We start from the raw sequence: 18,093 nt of genomic DNA on the forward strand, positions 1-18,093 counted from the left end.
GTCATCGTTCATATTCACTATCATCAATATTCAACGTCCTCACCTATAATCATTATGTATAAGTACTCTACCGCATAAAATACTTGTTTGCACGGAGCGCGTCATGCCGGTACGTACATTTTAATGGCATCTCCAGATATAAATCGGCGATTAAAATCTTGCGACGGCGAGATGAACAAAAAAAGAAAAATATTAAGAACGTTCCAACCGGTCATCAACGATCGACCAATCCTTGAATAATTGATGAAAATACTGTATGTGCTGCTTATCTCGAACCGACGCCCAGTAAAAATCAAACGAGCTCTTACGGTATCGCTGTAATATCGAAAGAACAAAAATACAAAAAACAATAATCGCCAAAAAACTATGTTCTCGATCATTTTTTTTTTTTTTTATTTTTTGGTTCATCCACAGACTTCGAATGGAATGTATGGGCTATCGAACGATTTTGCCGCGAAAACATACGCGAGCGTTTCGCTAAGTTTTGAAAATTTGGTCGTTTCCATAAAAAATTGTACAAAAATTTAGGGAATAAAAATAATAAGCGAATGAACAGGAGTCGTGGCTTGGGAGCGAGCTCTTGAAATATTTTCGATCCCGCTATTTCTCAATGTTGATATTGATTTTGACTTTTTATTCACAAATTTATAGTGGACTCGACTCTTCCTCTTGCTTTCAATGCATCTCATTACTGAAGACACTTGCGAGAGGTGGTAGAACAATTATTTGCACGATTCATCAGCCCAGTGCTCGTTTATTCGAAATGTTCGACGCACTCTACACCCTTGCCGAAGGACAATGCGTCTACCAAGGATCAACCTCGCAGCTCGTTCCATTTCTAGGAACTCTCGGGCTCAATTGTCCGAGCTATCACAACCCAGCCTCGTTCAGTAAGTTTGATTGAAATAAAATTCGCTCTCGAGTTGTTTTGCAAAGGAGAATATTCGAACGGTAAACGCGGTCCGTGATTCCTCGATTTTCAACGGCGCGATTATATTCAAACCTGGTGTCCGATAGACGATCGTTATAAATGAACACGCACGGCCTTTGAAACCTCCTTCGATTCCACATTGACCTTTCGATTATTTGCATTTGAACCCCGTGCCAATTTCCGGCTGTAGAATTTCTTGAAAGGCTCGAGAAATAATTTTTCATGTACATATTCCGGTAGATGTGGTGTACGGTGTAGTAAAAAACAAATTTTCTACAGTTATCGAGGTTTCGTGTGGAGAATATGGAGACAATATCAGAAATTTGGTGAACGCAATAGATAATGGAAAACGAGATATAAGAGCCGGACACCAATTCCCAGTGGGAAAACCGGGAACCCTGAACAACGGAGGAATCCCTAAAGACAACGTTGAGAAAAAAAACAGCGTCGATGTCAGGGATAAAAATGACGCAAATAACGCGGAGGAAAAATTTAGGGATGCCAAAAACAACGGTACCGTTGGATACGTCATACCAGGGTACGCGACCAACGACATCACCAAACAAAGTGAGTAAGCGACTCCGGTAAAAATCGTATGTCTATTTAGAGAACTTGTTTTGTCATATCGCATTGTTTCCATCCAGACGAAGTATCAATACCCGTCACCCTTGAGAAAAAAGAAAACGTCACCACCGCTCTACTTGACGAAACGCTCATCGTTACCCCCGGAAGATATCCGACCTCAGAGCTGACACAATTCTGGATAATACTGAAGAGAACGTTGCTGTTCAGCAGAAGAGACTGGGTGAGTAACCACAGTTCATTTTAATCTGCACTGTTTTTTATGCGGTGATAGTCGTTCATTGTAATAGCGCGATATTTCGGAAAGAAAACAGAAAAATCAGTATACGTTACTCTTGTTTTATTTCATTTGCCTTCTCATGTTGAAAAGAAATTGCAAGACGATTTATCAACTGAAATGAACGGAAAGCCGATATAATTCTTCGGTAACAACGAGTGATGATTATCCGCAAAAAACTCTTGTTAGGTTCTTTTTTCGCCCAATTTTCCCGATCCCTTATGCTGACATCTCATCCGTCTCACAATCAGCTGAGCGAAGACGATGAGATTTTCTTTCCGTTCACTCACCCAATTATCGCGAGTCGAAAGCCTATCCACCATTTAGCACGAAACACAAATTAACGGAATCCGATTACTCCGTTTCAGACTCTGATGTACCTTCGGCTTTTCGCTCATATATTGGTAGGATTTTTAATTGGTGCGTTGTACTGGGACATTGGCAACGATGGTGCAAAAGTACTCAGTAATCTTGGTTTCCTCTTTTTCAACATGTTGTTCCTCATGTATACCTCGATGACGATCACCATTTTATCATGTATGTATATATACAACAGAAGTCGTCAGGCAAAGACTACTCAATTGAAATTTTGAGAGAATAACTGAACCATAATCGAACTTTTTCCAGTTCCCCTCGAAATGCCTGTCCTGCTGAAAGAAAATTTCAACAGGTGGTACTCCTTGAAGTCATACTATCTGGCAATCACGGTCTCCGACTTACCCTTCCAGGTGAGATAAAATCAAAAATTGTAATATTTTATTCTGCATGTATTGGGCGGAAGGAAAATTACGAGTTTTGCGATTTCCGAGTGAACTTCTCTTTGTTATTGTAGGGTTGAACAAAGAAAATTGTGTCCTCTTTTTTCAGACTGTATTCTGCGTGACGTATGTTAGCATCGTATACTTTCTAACGAGTCAACCAGCAGAAGTAATGAGGTTCAGTATGTTCCTCGGTACGTGCCTACTGATCTCATTTGTCGCCCAATCGGTTGGTCTCGTAGTTGGGGCTGCAATGAATGTCCAAAATGGAGTATTTTTGGCACCCGTGATGTCGGTGCCGTTCCTTCTATTTTCTGGATTTTTTGTCAGCTTTGATGCAATTCCAGTTTACCTGAGATGGATCACGTATCTCAGTTATATCCGCTACGGTTTTGAGGGCACAGCTCTGGCAACTTATTCCTTCGCTCGACAGAAACTAGCGTGTTCAATTGTGAGTATGAGAATTTTAATATTTATTTTTCAACGTGTCGAAAACATTTCAATGTTTTCCGGTGAATTAACTACGAACGGATACGATATAACTAGAGCTCTTCGTCATTGGTGAAGGACCTACGAAGATCATAAAATGTATTCGAAAAATTTTGTTTGTTTCAGCAACATTGTCACTTCAAACACCCGAAAACGACCTTGGAAGAATTAGATATGCTCGACGCTGATTTTACGCTCGATATTCTTGCCTTGCTGTTGATATTCGTTCTTCTGCGTATCGCTGCCTTTGTATTCTTACGTTGGAAGTTGAAAACCGCCCGATAGATAGAAGTTTGGCATGTGTGAAAGCCATCAACCGAGAAAAATAGACGGTAAACTTTTTGAAAGTTAACAATAATTATTTGTTCTCTCAGATGCTGACGAGATGAAAAAAAAATGGTAAAACAGCCCATCCTTAGAGCTGATTCTGCAATAATAATCTAAGTGAGAAAGCGTCTACTCTATTGTTATCGGTTTCCATTTTGATCCGTAGCATAGCAGCTTATGTAAAGATAGAGATAAGAACAAAAAGAAAAAAAAACACTAACATAATTTATTTATCTTGACACTGAAGTTATATCGACAATAACTTCCGTAACGCATTCGCTATTCAGGGTATATTTTATTTCATTAATTTTCCTCTTCTTGTTATTCATTAGCCTTTTGTTTATACGCAGAGGCACGTGTGCGTGCATCGATCGCATAAAAGAAATGTTATTTCGACGTCACTTTTACTTGGCGTTTGTTGTCGCAGACTTCTCACACTGTCTATTCTGCTATTTCTTAGTCAGCGTTTTTAAGTATCTGACTATCAAATACCACTGTTACGCAGCGTGTGGAAAAACAATAATCGATCGGTTCACCGATAAACAGATCAAAACACTTCTAGAGTGACATATAATACGTAATAAAACTGAAAATATTCCGATAAACGTCTTACATTTTGAAAAATTTCGTACCAATGACGCAAAAACGAATTTTGGATTTAGTATTACGCGGAAAGGAAATGTACCCGCTACACCTAGCATCGAAAAATTTGTAGTAAGTAGCGTAACGCGCGAAACAGAGGCCTTAAAATGAAATATAAATTAAATGGAATTGAGGTAGAAGTGAAGAAAACATTTGCCATCCAAATTTTGTAATTTTTGATATAAAAATTTCGGACAACGCTACTATCCGCCAACGGCTGTGAGTGTGAAATTGAAGTGACACTTAATAAAAATGAATAATACGTGTAACGCGAAATGTAATTAGACCAATCAGCTATTTCCGAGACATAACAAATTAATCTAAGTATCGTCGAGATGCTCACAGAAACTGAGTATCTTATAAAATTATCTTGCCAGATCAATTAACTTTAATGACCAAATATTAATAATTCGTATGAATTCGAATCAATTTGTAAATTAATTAACCGTAGTAAGATCAGAGATGATCGATAAGTCACACAAAACTCATCGAATCGGCGATTTAACAAACGTGTAGTATATTTCAAAGTTTGAATGAATTAGATTTCGATTACAAACAATAATCTCTAACGTAATTTGAACGGGAAAAGAAGAGAAACATTGTAGGTATGTGAAGTGTTTCCATGATTAACTCTACGGACAAGTGGATACGCGTACATGATTTGTCCGAACAAATTCACATAGCAACGCACCTTACAATTAAACCTATAAATAAATTATACACGTTTTGTATACTGTCAACATTTATGTATATGTACCTACCTATTTACCTACCATTATTTGTGTATGCTAAATTGGCGTAATATCTTATTATTAAATTTTATAATACATTTATTTGTTACAAACAAAATTCGGTTCGTTATTCCTTTGAATTCATTTTTTTCCCACCCTTATTTCGTCCATTCCCGCATTTTTCCGATACAAACGCTGGGCTAGTCGCAGTTGTTCGGCAACTAAAATCATCGCCGGAGACGACGATAATAAATTTATCGAATCAGCCAACATCGGCAAATTCCGGATTCTTGACCGGCTTGTTGATCCAATTCACTCGACAGGTTCGAATGTACAGCTGGCCTGTGCACGCCGGAATACGACCGGAATAGCAATTGATCATGATTCAGATTTCGAGAATTTGCATCGATTCGCGTCAGCGTATCAACAGTGACCCTTGCTCTACCTACACACGATACCATAATTATTCGAAGTTCGGACTTGGTTAATTCAATATTCATGCGATGCGAACCGATTGCCGTATGACCGATGCAGACTTCTTCAACCGCTACGTACACCGTCGACGATATCTCAAACGTTCCCGGTGTTCTAAAGTCTACTGGGATAAAAAGATGAATATACCGTCATGCACGAGCTTGAGCGAAGATATCACGGCTCATGCATTTTGTGTTCTGCGTCTTCTAGAGCAACGCGTGTTCCGTGATTCTTCGTTACATCGTTTTGCATCGAGGTCACATGTCCGTTTCTATTACGCCGCAATTGAATATCACTCGTACCGTCGTGGTTGAATATTCCATATTCACGGTCGTTTTACCCATTCGGTGTCCAGAAGCTTGCGATCGATTCCTCCGCAAGCGCCACATTTTGTAACGATGATCAGAAAGCGAACAAAAACTGAGACAACTGATTCGATGCGTGGCAAATGGAAAGTAAAAAAAGCCAGCTACGCGCCACGGAATGTCATTCGACAAAGAATGGGCGAGTACGATCTTCAAACATTTCACCGTCAAGCAGAAAATGTATGAATATAATCGTAAATTTTACGCACACATCTACATTGTTTTCAAACTGTTTGAAAACACGATGAAAATTCTGCTAATATTAAACAGGCAATCTTCCAAGTTTCTTTCGCAAAGTTGGTGTAATTTGAACCTGAGCATGACAGTATGAAGTTTCATGCAAAACCCAATAAATTGCCCAAGTTATCAGCTATCTTGCAGTATACACTCCAGTAGGGTTATCAATACTCTTCCGATTCGTTGGACGATGTGCTATCTTGCTACCCTTTAGAACTATTTTTCCCAATCGGATGATAAATTTCCCGTGGACAAGGTCGGTCATGCCATCAATGGGATCGCTGTAAAATGTGAGCAGATTGTACTTGCCTGGCCGCAGATCCTACAAGCTAGGTCTCTCCCTCGCACTTCGGTGGAGCTGGGCCTCGCGAGTACGCCTAATATGGGAACATCTATTGTGCGTAATATTCTTGTTGGTCGGGACTGCGTTCGCGCTGTACCGAAAGAATAATGAAAAACCTATGAGCGGTATTTGCTCCAATAGTTTGAATTCAGCAAATTCGAAAATTCTGAATTCTTCGAGGCGTGATCTACCCATACTCGTTATCTGCCGCCCTTATAACTCGCGAGGTGTAAAAATGGACAAGGCCAAAGTCTCGCTATCTGTTGACGATAATTATTGTCCGTGACTTACTAACGCCGACTCAACTCCCCCCGGATAACCAGAGTGGAGCTCGATCGATGAATCATTTCGCATGCACTTTGTCTCGTGAGAAGCTCTGCGGAGAGTGATGAATATCATCTGTCTCTGTACATGTAGAACACAATGACGATCAGAAACGTACGAGTTCATTTCGTAGCGAATCCGCGGTCGCGAATTCTAATTGGCTCGCGAAAATTCGGCCGCAACGACATCGATGGTCGTGCAAGGGTTTCAGTTACGAGGAAAAACAACTGCAATTTAATACGACGATTTTTCCCGGAGGAAAATACTGGTCCCGGCGGTACGTGCAGTCTGGTGCGCTGCGTCATAATCCAGTATATATACGATAGCGTAGAGCGAAAATGCAAAGGAATCCAGAGGCCACAATATAACTTCTCATACGGCGGAAACTTATTTACTCGGAGTGATTTCTGCAAATGTAATGATTGTAAATAAATTTTTTTTCTCGTTCTCGTAATACCAAACATGCGGCACGCAGTGCGCCACGTACGTGCACTTGCAACGGATAACTTGTATTTTTTACCAACCACGTAAACGAGTCTCGCCGATATAATCTGAGTCCATTTTTTCTCCTGACAATGGTCGTTTCGCCGTTGGCGAACGGTCCAACACAGCATCTCTACTGTCGTCGTTGAGATACTTTTAATAATAATTCGCCCAACCTGAAAGGATATAGTTGACTCAAAATGATGCAATCACAATTCGCCGGTAAAACTGTTTGTCGTTTACTTCGTTCAATTTTCGTCCACGCTACGTCAGGAAAAGAAAAAAAACTGCCAACTTGGTGTTATAACGTCCACGCGGACTGGGAACCGGTGGAGTTTTTATTGTTGAAAAATCAAAGTTCACGATCCGCAGGGCGCGGATCATCTCGACCTCTACTCGACTTTTCTGTTCTGCCGATGTTATGTGATCTATAAGCCGTCCAAGTTGTCGAATCATTTGCATAGAGTATATCCGATTAATTGTGAGTCGTATTACTCGTCCTAACGAGTTTTCTCACAGATTCTCACAAACGGCAACCGTATGAATATTCCAAGACTCATTTCATACGACTTTGCTCTTGCGTTAGGACTACGCAAAAATGGCGTGAACTCAAAGTCAGGCGCAATAGCGTTTTGTCCGAATTTGACTCAAGTCTGCAGCGATTCGCTACGAATTAATATTTTCTAAATGTTTCTCCATTTTCGCAAATAGTTCGCTCCTATTTTTGATTCGATTCGCAAAGACATAAGCGATGTATTCCGTAATCGGCTCAATCCGTCGAGACCTTTGACCCACCATTGTGATGGATGTGTGCGGGTACATGTGCCGAAAGATCAAACTTTCAGATTAAATTGTTTGCGCTTCGTGCATTAATTAATCGGAGGTATATAAATACGTATGTTTCGAACCGAATGTATCTACTTCCACCTTTCAACTTGACGAATCGATAAAATTGACTAATTATTCAATTTTTCCCCGTCCATGGGCGATAACCTTCGGAATGCAACCTTGAGTAGCGCGGAACAAAAAAGAAGTTGGACCGGGCACCAGTTCCACATCTCACACAAACGACGGAGGCTCGTTCAATTGACTATTTCTGGTTCGCACTTGACATTTTGAAACCTTAAAAATGCAAAATTCAGCGTTTGAGTATTTTTGCTCAATGAATCTCCGTAGATCGGACATCACCGCGCCGCGAGGCGCAACATCCATTTTGAAAAGCTTCTATTCGTCGGGCAGCCCATGGAGTCCGACTTTCGTCCGTGGCGTTTGAATCGAATAAAAAGCCCCCTAATCAAATCGGGTTTAAGAATAGCTAGCGTACAACGACATGGCGAGATACAAGCTTGGCGGAGGCCCTTGGTGAAGCTATTATTCGAAGCTTGGTGCGCCCGGCATTTCTATTGCGTCAGTTCAACGCGAACTGTGATCGTAGTCGGGTGGAGTTCCGTCGTTGTCGTCGGCCTGACCACCGATCGTTATAAGGCCAACCGGCCAACTAAATTAACGTCATTTAAAAACTTCGGGCATACTACCGCGGTTCGATACCCAGCAGATAAATGACGCTGAAAATTGGACCGACGTCCGAAAATTAGATATAGTTCGATCGAACGATTGCGGGAAATTTTGAACGCGATCGAGGAATAATCGGCGTCGCACGGATCGTTTTATAAAACGGAAACGCGTCGTAGCGGAAGTGGTACGAGTGTATTGTTTTCGCGCGCGTTGAAATTTTGATATACGTTTATTATAAGACTTTATAACCCGGATGATAACGTATCATCGTTATCTGCGGAAGAAGGGAAGAAGTGAAATACTCCAGACATTTACTCAGTTTTCGACTTTTATGTTATCGGTCCAGTTATCAACGAGCGAGTTGGATCGTCGGTCGGGTTTGAATGAAAAGTAAGTACACAACGCAGCGTGGCGAAGTGCGTTCTAGTAACGACGTTGTCAACGTTGAATTTTCTGTATTGAAAACGGCCGTGGTTAGCTTCGGTATAGATATAGACATAGCCACCTTATAGGACACATCGCGATGTCAAATAGGGACTGCAACTCGCAGCGTCCAAGAGACGGAGCCAAGGGGATCGCGAGCTCGCGATGCAGCGGGATTTTAGTATGCTGTACCCAGATGCAGTTGGTCAACGTATTACCATTTACCAGTAGCGTACTAAGCAGCTTTATTCATCAAGGCCCGTTCACACCGTCGCCACAGAGTTTCTTTCCCCAACGCCAACGTTCGAAAAACATTTCTATGCCTTTCATATATCGCTGACCCAAAAACTGCGCCGTGTGAGTCATTTCGAATGCATTGGGTTGTTTCGATTATTCAATGGATAAAAAATGAAATAAAACGTTCCTCAATATCGATCATTATACCGTATTATATCGGTGCAGCACCAATCGCTCTATCTTCTTTTTCTTTCCGATCGTCAATTTGTAAATCTTTTTTGTTCCCGCATCAATTTTTTGCGTACGATTCAAGCGGATACGTCTGGAGTTTTTATATCTGGTCATTTCACTTATTTGATTGCCTATTTACGAAAGTCAAAAAGTGGTATTTAGCGGTTGGCGATCTACGGAAATTATTATAAAGGAAACGCTCGAAATTAGTCAAGACGTTAATTGCGATGTATGTAATAAATATTCTACATTCCATCCATGCAATTTTTTCTTCTCCTCTCGCTTCGTATTTTAATTACTGTATGAGAAGGCATATCGATAAAATGACCAAGTCTGGACGTTTATTTCAGAGCCTCTAGGTACAGCTTCGACGAAGCCAGTCACATTCCGCTCCACCGGTCGACGCATACTTGCCACCGAACGGAGATCACTGTCAATGAGATGATAACGAGCAACGTGGATGCGAGACGATCGGATGTCGCTTATCGCGAAAGCTCTATGAAATTCTGAGAGCGAATAACAGACTCCACAAAAATAAAACATAGATCGGGAAATAATTACGTCGGGCAGTGAAAATGGACTCGAAGTCGAACGATGCAATCGACGTTTCGCACGTTCCCCGCAGCGGTCCGCATGAAATCGAACACGGGGATGAAGTCCGAGGCGGGGCGGAATCGGCGCCCTTCAATCACCTTGAAACACGGCCATGTATCGACATTGAGTTCTCGGATCTCACTTACACCGTTCCTACAGGGAGAAAAGGTATGGGAAATTGTTGAAATTTTCGTAAAATGTCATCCGGTGAAGTTGTGCGCGGCAGCTCGTTCTCCGCATGGTTATAAGAATTATTATTCTCACGTTTTGAAATGAGAAGGCGCTGACAATCATCACGATATACATAATTACATATTTATAAGCACGGTACGGTATATTTTATTGTCACATCATGTGTCTTTCGCAATCATACATGTGAACGCAATTATTTCCAGGTGTAGTATCGGTGGGTATACGTAATTACGTTCGCCGCCTCTTTAAAATGACTCGGAAAATTCTAGTGCGGAAATATCCGATTATTGTTTGATTTATGCCGATTCTGTTGCAGCATTACCGCGTCATCGCGTCTTGCGATACGACAAACGGCACGAGTGACGACGATCGACGCGACGGTTCCAACTTTTTAACAACACACTCATTGTCAGTTTGTCGATATTTTTTAGGAAAGATCTCCGAAAACCTGCCGAAATTTCGAGTTAGCCGGCTATGTAAAACCTCTGATATCAGCAGAGACGCGAACAACGAATATCGATTGATAAAAGACTCACGATGAAAAGATGTAACGAAATCAATTTCGTAATACCGTATGAAGCGAGTAATATGACCGTGTGAATGTAAGCACAAGTAATTTGACCAGCTTTTGTTGGAATTTCACCAGGACGATCGATGCGAAACGTGAATTTATAAATTGGAATTGGGTCACGTCGATTGTCATCTATGTGAAATTAACATCAACGTGGTACACTTTTCGGGATTGGCAACATCACAAATAAATAAACATAAAATCCGTCTCGTTGCGACGATTGTTCACCACAACTGACGTTTGCAAATTTCTACGATCATTTCCTTACACGTGAATTTGCCTACCGCTCTGAAAATATAAAACGCGGATGTATGCTGCGGGTACCTCCGAGTTAAACGAACTGTCTGTGAAGAATATTACCTGAGCAATAAATTTAGTGACTCCTCTTAACCGCAAGGATTGTAAATCTCAATGTGCAAAATCTATATGTACAAGTACACAGCTGATTGTGAGAGAGAATCATCTCGGACAAGGGATGGAATAGAAAAAAATGAGCGGACGTCCTCGCGACCATGCAACTGCACGAACGGTTCGCGGCCATCGAGTCAATTTTTAAATACAACAGGGCGACCTTTCTCTCAACAATAATCATCGTCAGTTGGGTTAGGTTAGGGATCTGATCGCGTGCATCCAGTTCCTTAGCCACACCGCGCTCGATGTCCGATCCAGCTAAAAATAAACCCATCGAGTAATGGGGGTAGGAAAAGGATTCTTTTCAGACTCCCATATTTTCTAATCCTTACTGGCATTGCACGCGCGCGCCGTACTTTGTTTCGTTCGTTGTTTAAATTTTTTACCGGTAATTTTTTCTTCAATTTCACCTCATTATATTTCACAAGTATGAAGAGTTTTTTTTTCGTCGATCTACGAATTTTTCCCATCAAGAAATCTTAATATTTCTGCTCTAAAAAAATAAAAATTAGTAATAACTCGATCAATTTCATTGATAGATCAATTTAACTTGTGAATTCGAATTCCTGAGATCAGAATACATAAAAAAGCATAGAGCCCCCCATTAAAAAAATGTTGATTTTTTATCCCAAAATCGAGAAAAATCCAAGGGGTACCCCTTGGATTTTTTCGATTTTTGGCCCAAAAATGAAGTATTTTAAAAATCGATGGTATGACCGTTTTCTAATGTATTTTTACCCCAGGAACACAAATCCGTTGGCCAAATTGAGCCACGAATTTTTCCAATCGAGATATCTTTGATTTTTCGCTTTTTGGGTTGATAAATTGGCGATAACTCGATCAATTTTATAGATAGATCAATTTGGGTGTGAAATTCGGATTCCTGAGATCAAAATACATCAAAATAGCATAGGAAATTCAATTTTGAAAAATGTCGATTTTTGACCCCAAAATTGAGAAAACTCCAAGGGGTACCCCTTTGGATTTTTTCGATTTTCGGCCCAAAAATGAAGTATTTTCAAAGTCAATGGTATGACCGTTTTCAGACGTATTTTGACCCCAGGAACGCGAATCCGTTGGCTAAATTGAGCTACGAATTTTTCCCATCGAGATTTCTCAATTTTTTTGCTCCAAAAAGTAAAAAATTGGCGATAACTCGATCAATTTTAGCGATAGATCAATTTAGCTTGTGAATTTGGATTTCTGAGATCAAACTTTCAAGAATACCGTAGGAAACCTCGAGATTAACGCTATCGTTCATGATATACGTATACGTTGAGCCCAACTTGCGAGTCGTACGTGTATACATCTTATTACACTGTTTGCGTATTTCATTATACTATGGGATTAAACTGCGTCAAAAACGATACGTTGTATACGAGTTATAAAAATTTCTAAGAGATTTATTCCGAAAATCTAAGATCTCAATTATAATAATAACGAAGTAGCGGCAATGGCAGAACGTTGGAAACCGGATACACAATATGACGCGCGGTGTAGCCCAGCGTACCTCCGAGTAACGACGCGCGGACTGTTGAATAAAATATGTATTTTTTTCAAATTTGAGGATTAGCGCTACGAGAATCGTTGGCCCTCATTACCTTGAAAGATTAGCTGTCAGCGGCACTCGTAATTCAGTCATGAATTTGGGACGGTAAATTCTAAGGTAAAATGAAATCCTGTAGGCGCAAATTGCTCGTAATGCCATGCGCATAATAATAAGAAGCGAACGCGCGTCGTTTCATCGATGAATACTCGTTATAATATTTTTCAATTTCATAGCGATTATCATTCGTATGAAAAATCTTGAATAGCATGACTAATTTCAAATCACCGGAAGAGGATAAATTGAACAAGCCGACCTACAGACGCGGACGCCTCGGTGAATTTTATTTTCCATACGGAAGTAACGCTACAGATTGCAGTTGTGAGAAACTCCGAACGAACTTTCCGCTAGATACGTTATTCTAGAATCCACCGTATCGATTTTCATCCATACATGTGTTGTCTTCCCATACCAGCTGACGACGGCTGCGGGAAAAGGGTGAAAACATAATATGCTTATATAGGTGGCTCGATCACTGTTCTGTTAAATATGCAAAGCACGCTTGGTTGATTTCAACTTTTTCTTCATCAAATATCGTAATTTGCATTAAAATCATATGGATATGGTTATTCGCTTTGACGTAAGGTATTAATAACAAATGAAAAATTTATATTCAATTTTTTTTTTCACATAGGATCGAAGCTGATCCTGAGGGGTATTAGCGGTCAATTCCGATCGGGACAACTGACCGCCATCATGGGACCCTCTGGTGCAGGAAAATCAACATTGTTGAACGTTCTCGCGGGATACAAGTGAGTCAATGCGAACTGCAATCGATACGAGTCTTTTATTACCTGCATTGGAAACAAATAATAATATCCAGTGTAATGGGGGAAGAAATTTATGTACCTGTGTCGATTTCATCATCCAAAAATCACCTCAATAATTGGAACAGGTATAATCACGAGGAGGTTGACGGAATTAAGGATCGAAAATTACCGATCGTCACCTGATCGTAATTTTACTTGACTTACCTGTAACTTACTACGATTTATACAACATACATGCAGGCTAATCGTACGTGTTTCTCACCTCGTCAGCTGCGCGCAGCGAACCAATTTTAATATATTCAATTTATATCTATACATACGATCGGCTTTATGCGAGTTTTTGGAAGTTCTTTGACCTCGTATTGACCCTTGATACGGGAAGTGAGGTGACGGCTGCTGGCAATTGTATACGTATAATCAAATGTCACGCGTGGTCGCGCCGCTTCGACATACATATATTACATAGTACGTACTATCGTATGTATGTACTTCCAACAGTGTACGAGCGTTTCTGGTTTTCCGATAACGAACCGCATTAATTTTTTTTTCGGGTATCCATGAACCTCAATTGATAAAGCGAACGAATAAAACAAACATACATATGCGAAAGAAATACTTATGCATACAGATTTATACGTTAGACTGTGGAATGTTTCAATCAGAAGATGCATTATTTAGCCTCGAAGTTCTTTTTCATTGTACGAATTTTGCGCAATCGATGTAACGACCAAAGAAAAAATAAGACCAGATGAATGGAAAACTTCGAAATTTCAGATACACCGGAGCCAACGGTCTCATCACCGTCAACGGTCAACCGAGAGACATCAGTGAGTTCAAAAAATTGTCCTGCTACATTATGCAGGACGATTTATCCCAGCCTCAAATAACAGTTCACGAAGCGATGTGCTTCGCATCTGATCTGAAACTTGGAAACCAAAAAACGCGTCAGGCAAAACTTTCCGCTGTAAGTTATCGACCTCGAATAATCTTGAAAAAATAACACGGCGTATAATTTTCACTGACTCTCGATCAGTTTTTCGAGTGATATAGGGCGCAAAAGATTCGTTTCGTAACTCCGAAAATAAACGAAATCAAAAAGCTCTCCGCGTAACGTTGTTCTTCGAAGAGATTGAAACGGATCGTTGTATTAACTGGTTTCACGTCGTTGTAGAGTCACCCGGATATCATCGCTTTCCGCGAAAAAAGTAAAAATTTAATTTTATCGATAAACTGGTCGAATGAGTTGACATTCGGATTTGCGAATCTTAAAATAGAAGGAGGAAAAATATCGCGATAGAAGAAAGGAAGAGTCGGGGTTTCGGTTCGATCCATTACAGCCGTTCACTTCTCTTTCCAGATCAACGAAATTTTGGAGACGCTGAGACTGTCAGCGGCGAAAGATACTCTTACGGAACGGTTGTCGGGGGGCGAAAGAAAGAGGCTTTCCATCGCCCTCGAACTCGTGAACAATCCACCGGTAATTTTCCTGGATGAACCAACTACGTAAGAATCGTGATTGAAAAACAAAAATTCATCCCCATAATCATTATCTAATGGGTCTCCATTTCTTGAAATGCCTCCGGGATACCCTCGTTGTCATTTTTATCATCGTCGATGATGGTTTTTGTTATCTCAGCGGACTAGACGACATGTCAACCGTCCAGTGCATAGACCTTCTACGGAGAGTGGCCTGCGGAGGAAGAACAGTAATTTGTTCAATTCACACTCCAAGTGCGAGTATTTTCGCCAAATTCCATCACGTCTACGTAGTAGCAGCTGGTCAGTGCGTTTATCGAGGTCCGGTTAATAACGTAGTACCTTTTCTGGAACGCTTGGGAGCTGATTGCCCGAAGCATTATAATCCGGCAGACTTTAGTAAGCCAACGAGATCTGGTTACTTATTTCTATCTCTCGTAAGACTCGCATTTCTTGACGAGCAAAAAGTTTATTTACAATAAATTCGGTTGTTCTTTCAGTTATCGAAGTCGCCGCTGGAGAATACGGAATGGAGTACGTCGAGCGAATGGTAAATTGTACGGAATCACAGATGCCGATAATTCCAATCGCGCATGACCCACTGTTCGAAAAATATCACAAGGGTGAAAACGACCGCGGGGCATCTTGGTGCCAACAATTCAAGGTCCTTCTCAGTAGAATGATGCTGCAGTTTTATCGAAACAGGGTCGGTATATTCATAGAACGAGAATCTGAAGCTTGATGCTTTTTTCGGCAGATATCATCTGTATCATGATAACCGGAAATCTTTTTTCTCATTCTAGAATTACATGTATCTGAAAATATCGCTCCATATCTTTCTCGGATTCATAATAGGTGGTTTATTTCTGGGTATTGGAAATGATGGATCGAAGACCTTGTTCAATTTTGGATTTTGTTTCACGTGTCTCATCGTATTTCTCTACGTTCCTATGTTGCCGGTTCTTCTGCACTGTAATTAAAAAGCATTCTATCTGAGTAATAATCAAGTCTCGGTATCCTCCAAATAGTTAGCTAACTGAGCTCAATATTCTTCTCCACCAGTTCCCATGGAGGTTCAGCTAGTCAAACGCGAACACTTCAATCGCTGGTACGACTTGGGTCCTTATTTCTGCGCCATGACGGTATCGACCATTCCGCCCCAAGTAGGTCTTAATAAGTATATATATATATTTTCTTCTATCGTCAAAAAAAAAAAAAAAAACAGAAGACAGACTGGACAAAAAGCGTTTCAGTACTTGATGAATATACTTTTTTTTCGTACGTGTCACTATGATCGCGGATATTTCTTTACTTTGCGCAGTTGATTCTGGGAACAATTTACCTGAGTATGGTATATTTCTTTACCGGACAACCGTTGGAAGTCTCGAGGTGTTTGATGTTCTTCAGCGTGTGCTACATCTGTTCCCTAATCGGTGAGAGCATGGGATTCGCCATTGGTACGACTTTGAACATAGTGGTGAGTTGCGATTCGTTCCTTTTTTTCGTCGCATGATAAACGAACTTTTCGCGATTGTATTCCTGGAATCACAGAACAGTGAACAGAATCGCGCCACGGAGAATAACTAGTATGTCGTTATTTCAGAATGGTATGTTCGTCGGTCCTGCAATAACGGTTCCGCTGATGCTGGTTGCGATACAGGGTATGGGAAGCACCGAACCATTGCCGTTTTACAGACTTCTAGTAATGTACTCGAGTTACATACGGTACGGACTCGAGGGTCTGATAGTCGCGACGTACGGCAACGGCAGAGAGAAATTGCCCTGTCCACCGGAGGAAAGTTACTGTCACTACCGAGTTCCGAGGGAACTGATCAGAGTTATGGGTGAGAAGAGGGTTTACTATTTCTTGCAATACCTGCCATATAATAGTCGTGGAATTGCGAGGCTTGAACCGCGATCCGAGAATGACCGTCCGGAATTCCAGAAACACGTTTTTCATGCTGCACGTTGTCGGTTGTGCAGTAATTTGCGAAGTGTTACCAGCAGATTGTTTAATAATCGGACCGTTATTCTTATTTTCTCGTCAACCAGTCGTAGTCACGAGTAAATCTAATTTCGTACCGTGATATGCGGTATACAATCAATGGTGGCTGACTACATTTTTCACTTGCATTAGAAATTAGCGCCCCTTTGCTGAATTATTTTAACGAAGAACAGAATAAAAAAAATCGAATAAACGAAAACAAATAGTTCCAACACAGACGCTGAGCACGTGACTTTTGAACTACTTGATGTCATGTCGATAATCGAGTAGTCTTAATCCGCGGTCATCATCTCATCAAGATTCGTCAATTTTGAGATTTTTTAACGTACCAAAAGTTCAGACGGGTTGGAGTCTCGAGAATAAAAAGCCATTACTTTAACAGTAATTTTATCATAGGTATATGGAACGTGTTTTTATTTATTCGAGCGCTCACCTGTTGATAACGCTATCTTAAATTTCAGGTATGGAGCATGTCGTCTTTTGGGTAGATATCGTGGCGTTGGTGGTAATATTGATTCTGTTCAAAGCGTTGATATTTTACCTACTGAGGCAGCGGCTTCAACCGAACAAAACGTTTCGAGCACTTCATCTCATCGGTAGATTGGTCAAGAGCTACATCAGTATGAAATGAACAAAGAAATGCAAGCAAGCTGTCTGCGATGTAGCTACAATGCAAGAATCATGAAGAACCCAAAGTCCGGAACACAAGCGGCTTACTACGTTCGAGTAGTAGATGAAAGTAAGCATTTCGTGCTACACACGGTATCGCTGATAACTGCTGATGCTCATTTGACGATCAAACTGATATTTTATCGCGGGTCATCCGTCAAATAATATGTGAGGCAAATATGATAGCTATACGTATGAACGACCGATGGTGTGTATAAATAATAATATTCGAACGACGAGCTTCGAACGAATTGATTCTTTTCGAAGACTCGACTCGTACGTTCTGTTCTATCAATAGTGAATTAGTCAAATATTGTGATATACCGTTGTGTAATAAATGTTTTCCAAAAATTGAACTGCGTCTAGGCGTGGAATTAATTTTAATGAGACACGACAATTGATGTCATCTTTTCTCATGGGGTTCGATGTG

The 18,093-nt window shown here is 40.6% G+C and overlaps 2 protein-coding genes, 1 long non-coding RNA gene and 1 other non-coding gene across 7 annotated transcripts in view; 3 read left to right on the plus strand and 1 right to left on the minus strand.

Moving 5' to 3' along the window:
• The window catches only part of LOC105691482 (ATP-binding cassette sub-family G member 4), a 42,426-nt gene extending 37,571 nt beyond the window's left edge, over window positions 1-4,855 (plus strand). For all 4 annotated transcript variants that reach the window (XM_012409976.3, XM_012409974.3, XM_020855523.2 and 1 more), the window contains exons 6-12: window positions 652-890; window positions 1,211-1,498; window positions 1,576-1,736; window positions 2,159-2,327; window positions 2,418-2,518; window positions 2,658-2,999; window positions 3,164-4,855. In XM_012409976.3, the coding sequence (XP_012265399.2) occupies window positions 652-890; window positions 1,211-1,498; window positions 1,576-1,736; window positions 2,159-2,327; window positions 2,418-2,518; window positions 2,658-2,999; window positions 3,164-3,322 (1,459 nt within the window). In that variant the 3' untranslated portion in view covers window positions 3,323-4,855. The remainder of the gene's footprint in view (window positions 1-651; window positions 891-1,210; window positions 1,499-1,575; window positions 1,737-2,158; window positions 2,328-2,417; window positions 2,519-2,657; window positions 3,000-3,163) is intronic.
• Window positions 3,539-6,275, minus strand: LOC125499799. The gene is made up of 2 exons (XR_007276793.1): window positions 5,249-6,275; window positions 3,539-5,182 (listed from the first exon to the last, which is right to left on the minus strand). It is a non-coding gene; the product is annotated as an uncharacterized LOC125499799 (long non-coding RNA).
• Window positions 6,115-6,257, plus strand: LOC112694963. Its single transcript, XR_003150274.2, has one exon. It is a non-coding gene; the product is annotated as a U1 spliceosomal RNA (small nuclear RNA).
• Window positions 6,276-8,367: 2,092 nt separating the features above from the next.
• Window positions 8,368-18,019, plus strand: LOC105691511 (ATP-binding cassette sub-family G member 1). Its single transcript, XM_012410033.3, has 12 exons — window positions 8,368-8,868; window positions 9,720-10,131; window positions 13,378-13,495; window positions 14,288-14,477; window positions 14,871-15,016; window positions 15,150-15,388; window positions 15,490-15,695; window positions 15,793-15,961; window positions 16,052-16,152; window positions 16,311-16,466; window positions 16,593-16,833; window positions 17,456-18,019. Exons 2-12 carry the CDS (start codon window positions 9,945-9,947, stop codon window positions 17,623-17,625), a joined length of 1,923 nt encoding a protein of 640 aa, XP_012265456.2. The 5' UTR covers window positions 8,368-8,868; window positions 9,720-9,944; the 3' UTR covers window positions 17,626-18,019.
• Window positions 18,020-18,093: the final 74 nt, after the last annotated feature.

The sequence above is a fragment of the Athalia rosae genome, chromosome 2 (assembly GCF_917208135.1).
Source record: "Athalia rosae chromosome 2, iyAthRosa1.1, whole genome shotgun sequence".
Classification (NCBI taxonomy): domain Eukaryota; kingdom Metazoa; phylum Arthropoda; class Insecta; order Hymenoptera; family Athaliidae; genus Athalia; species Athalia rosae.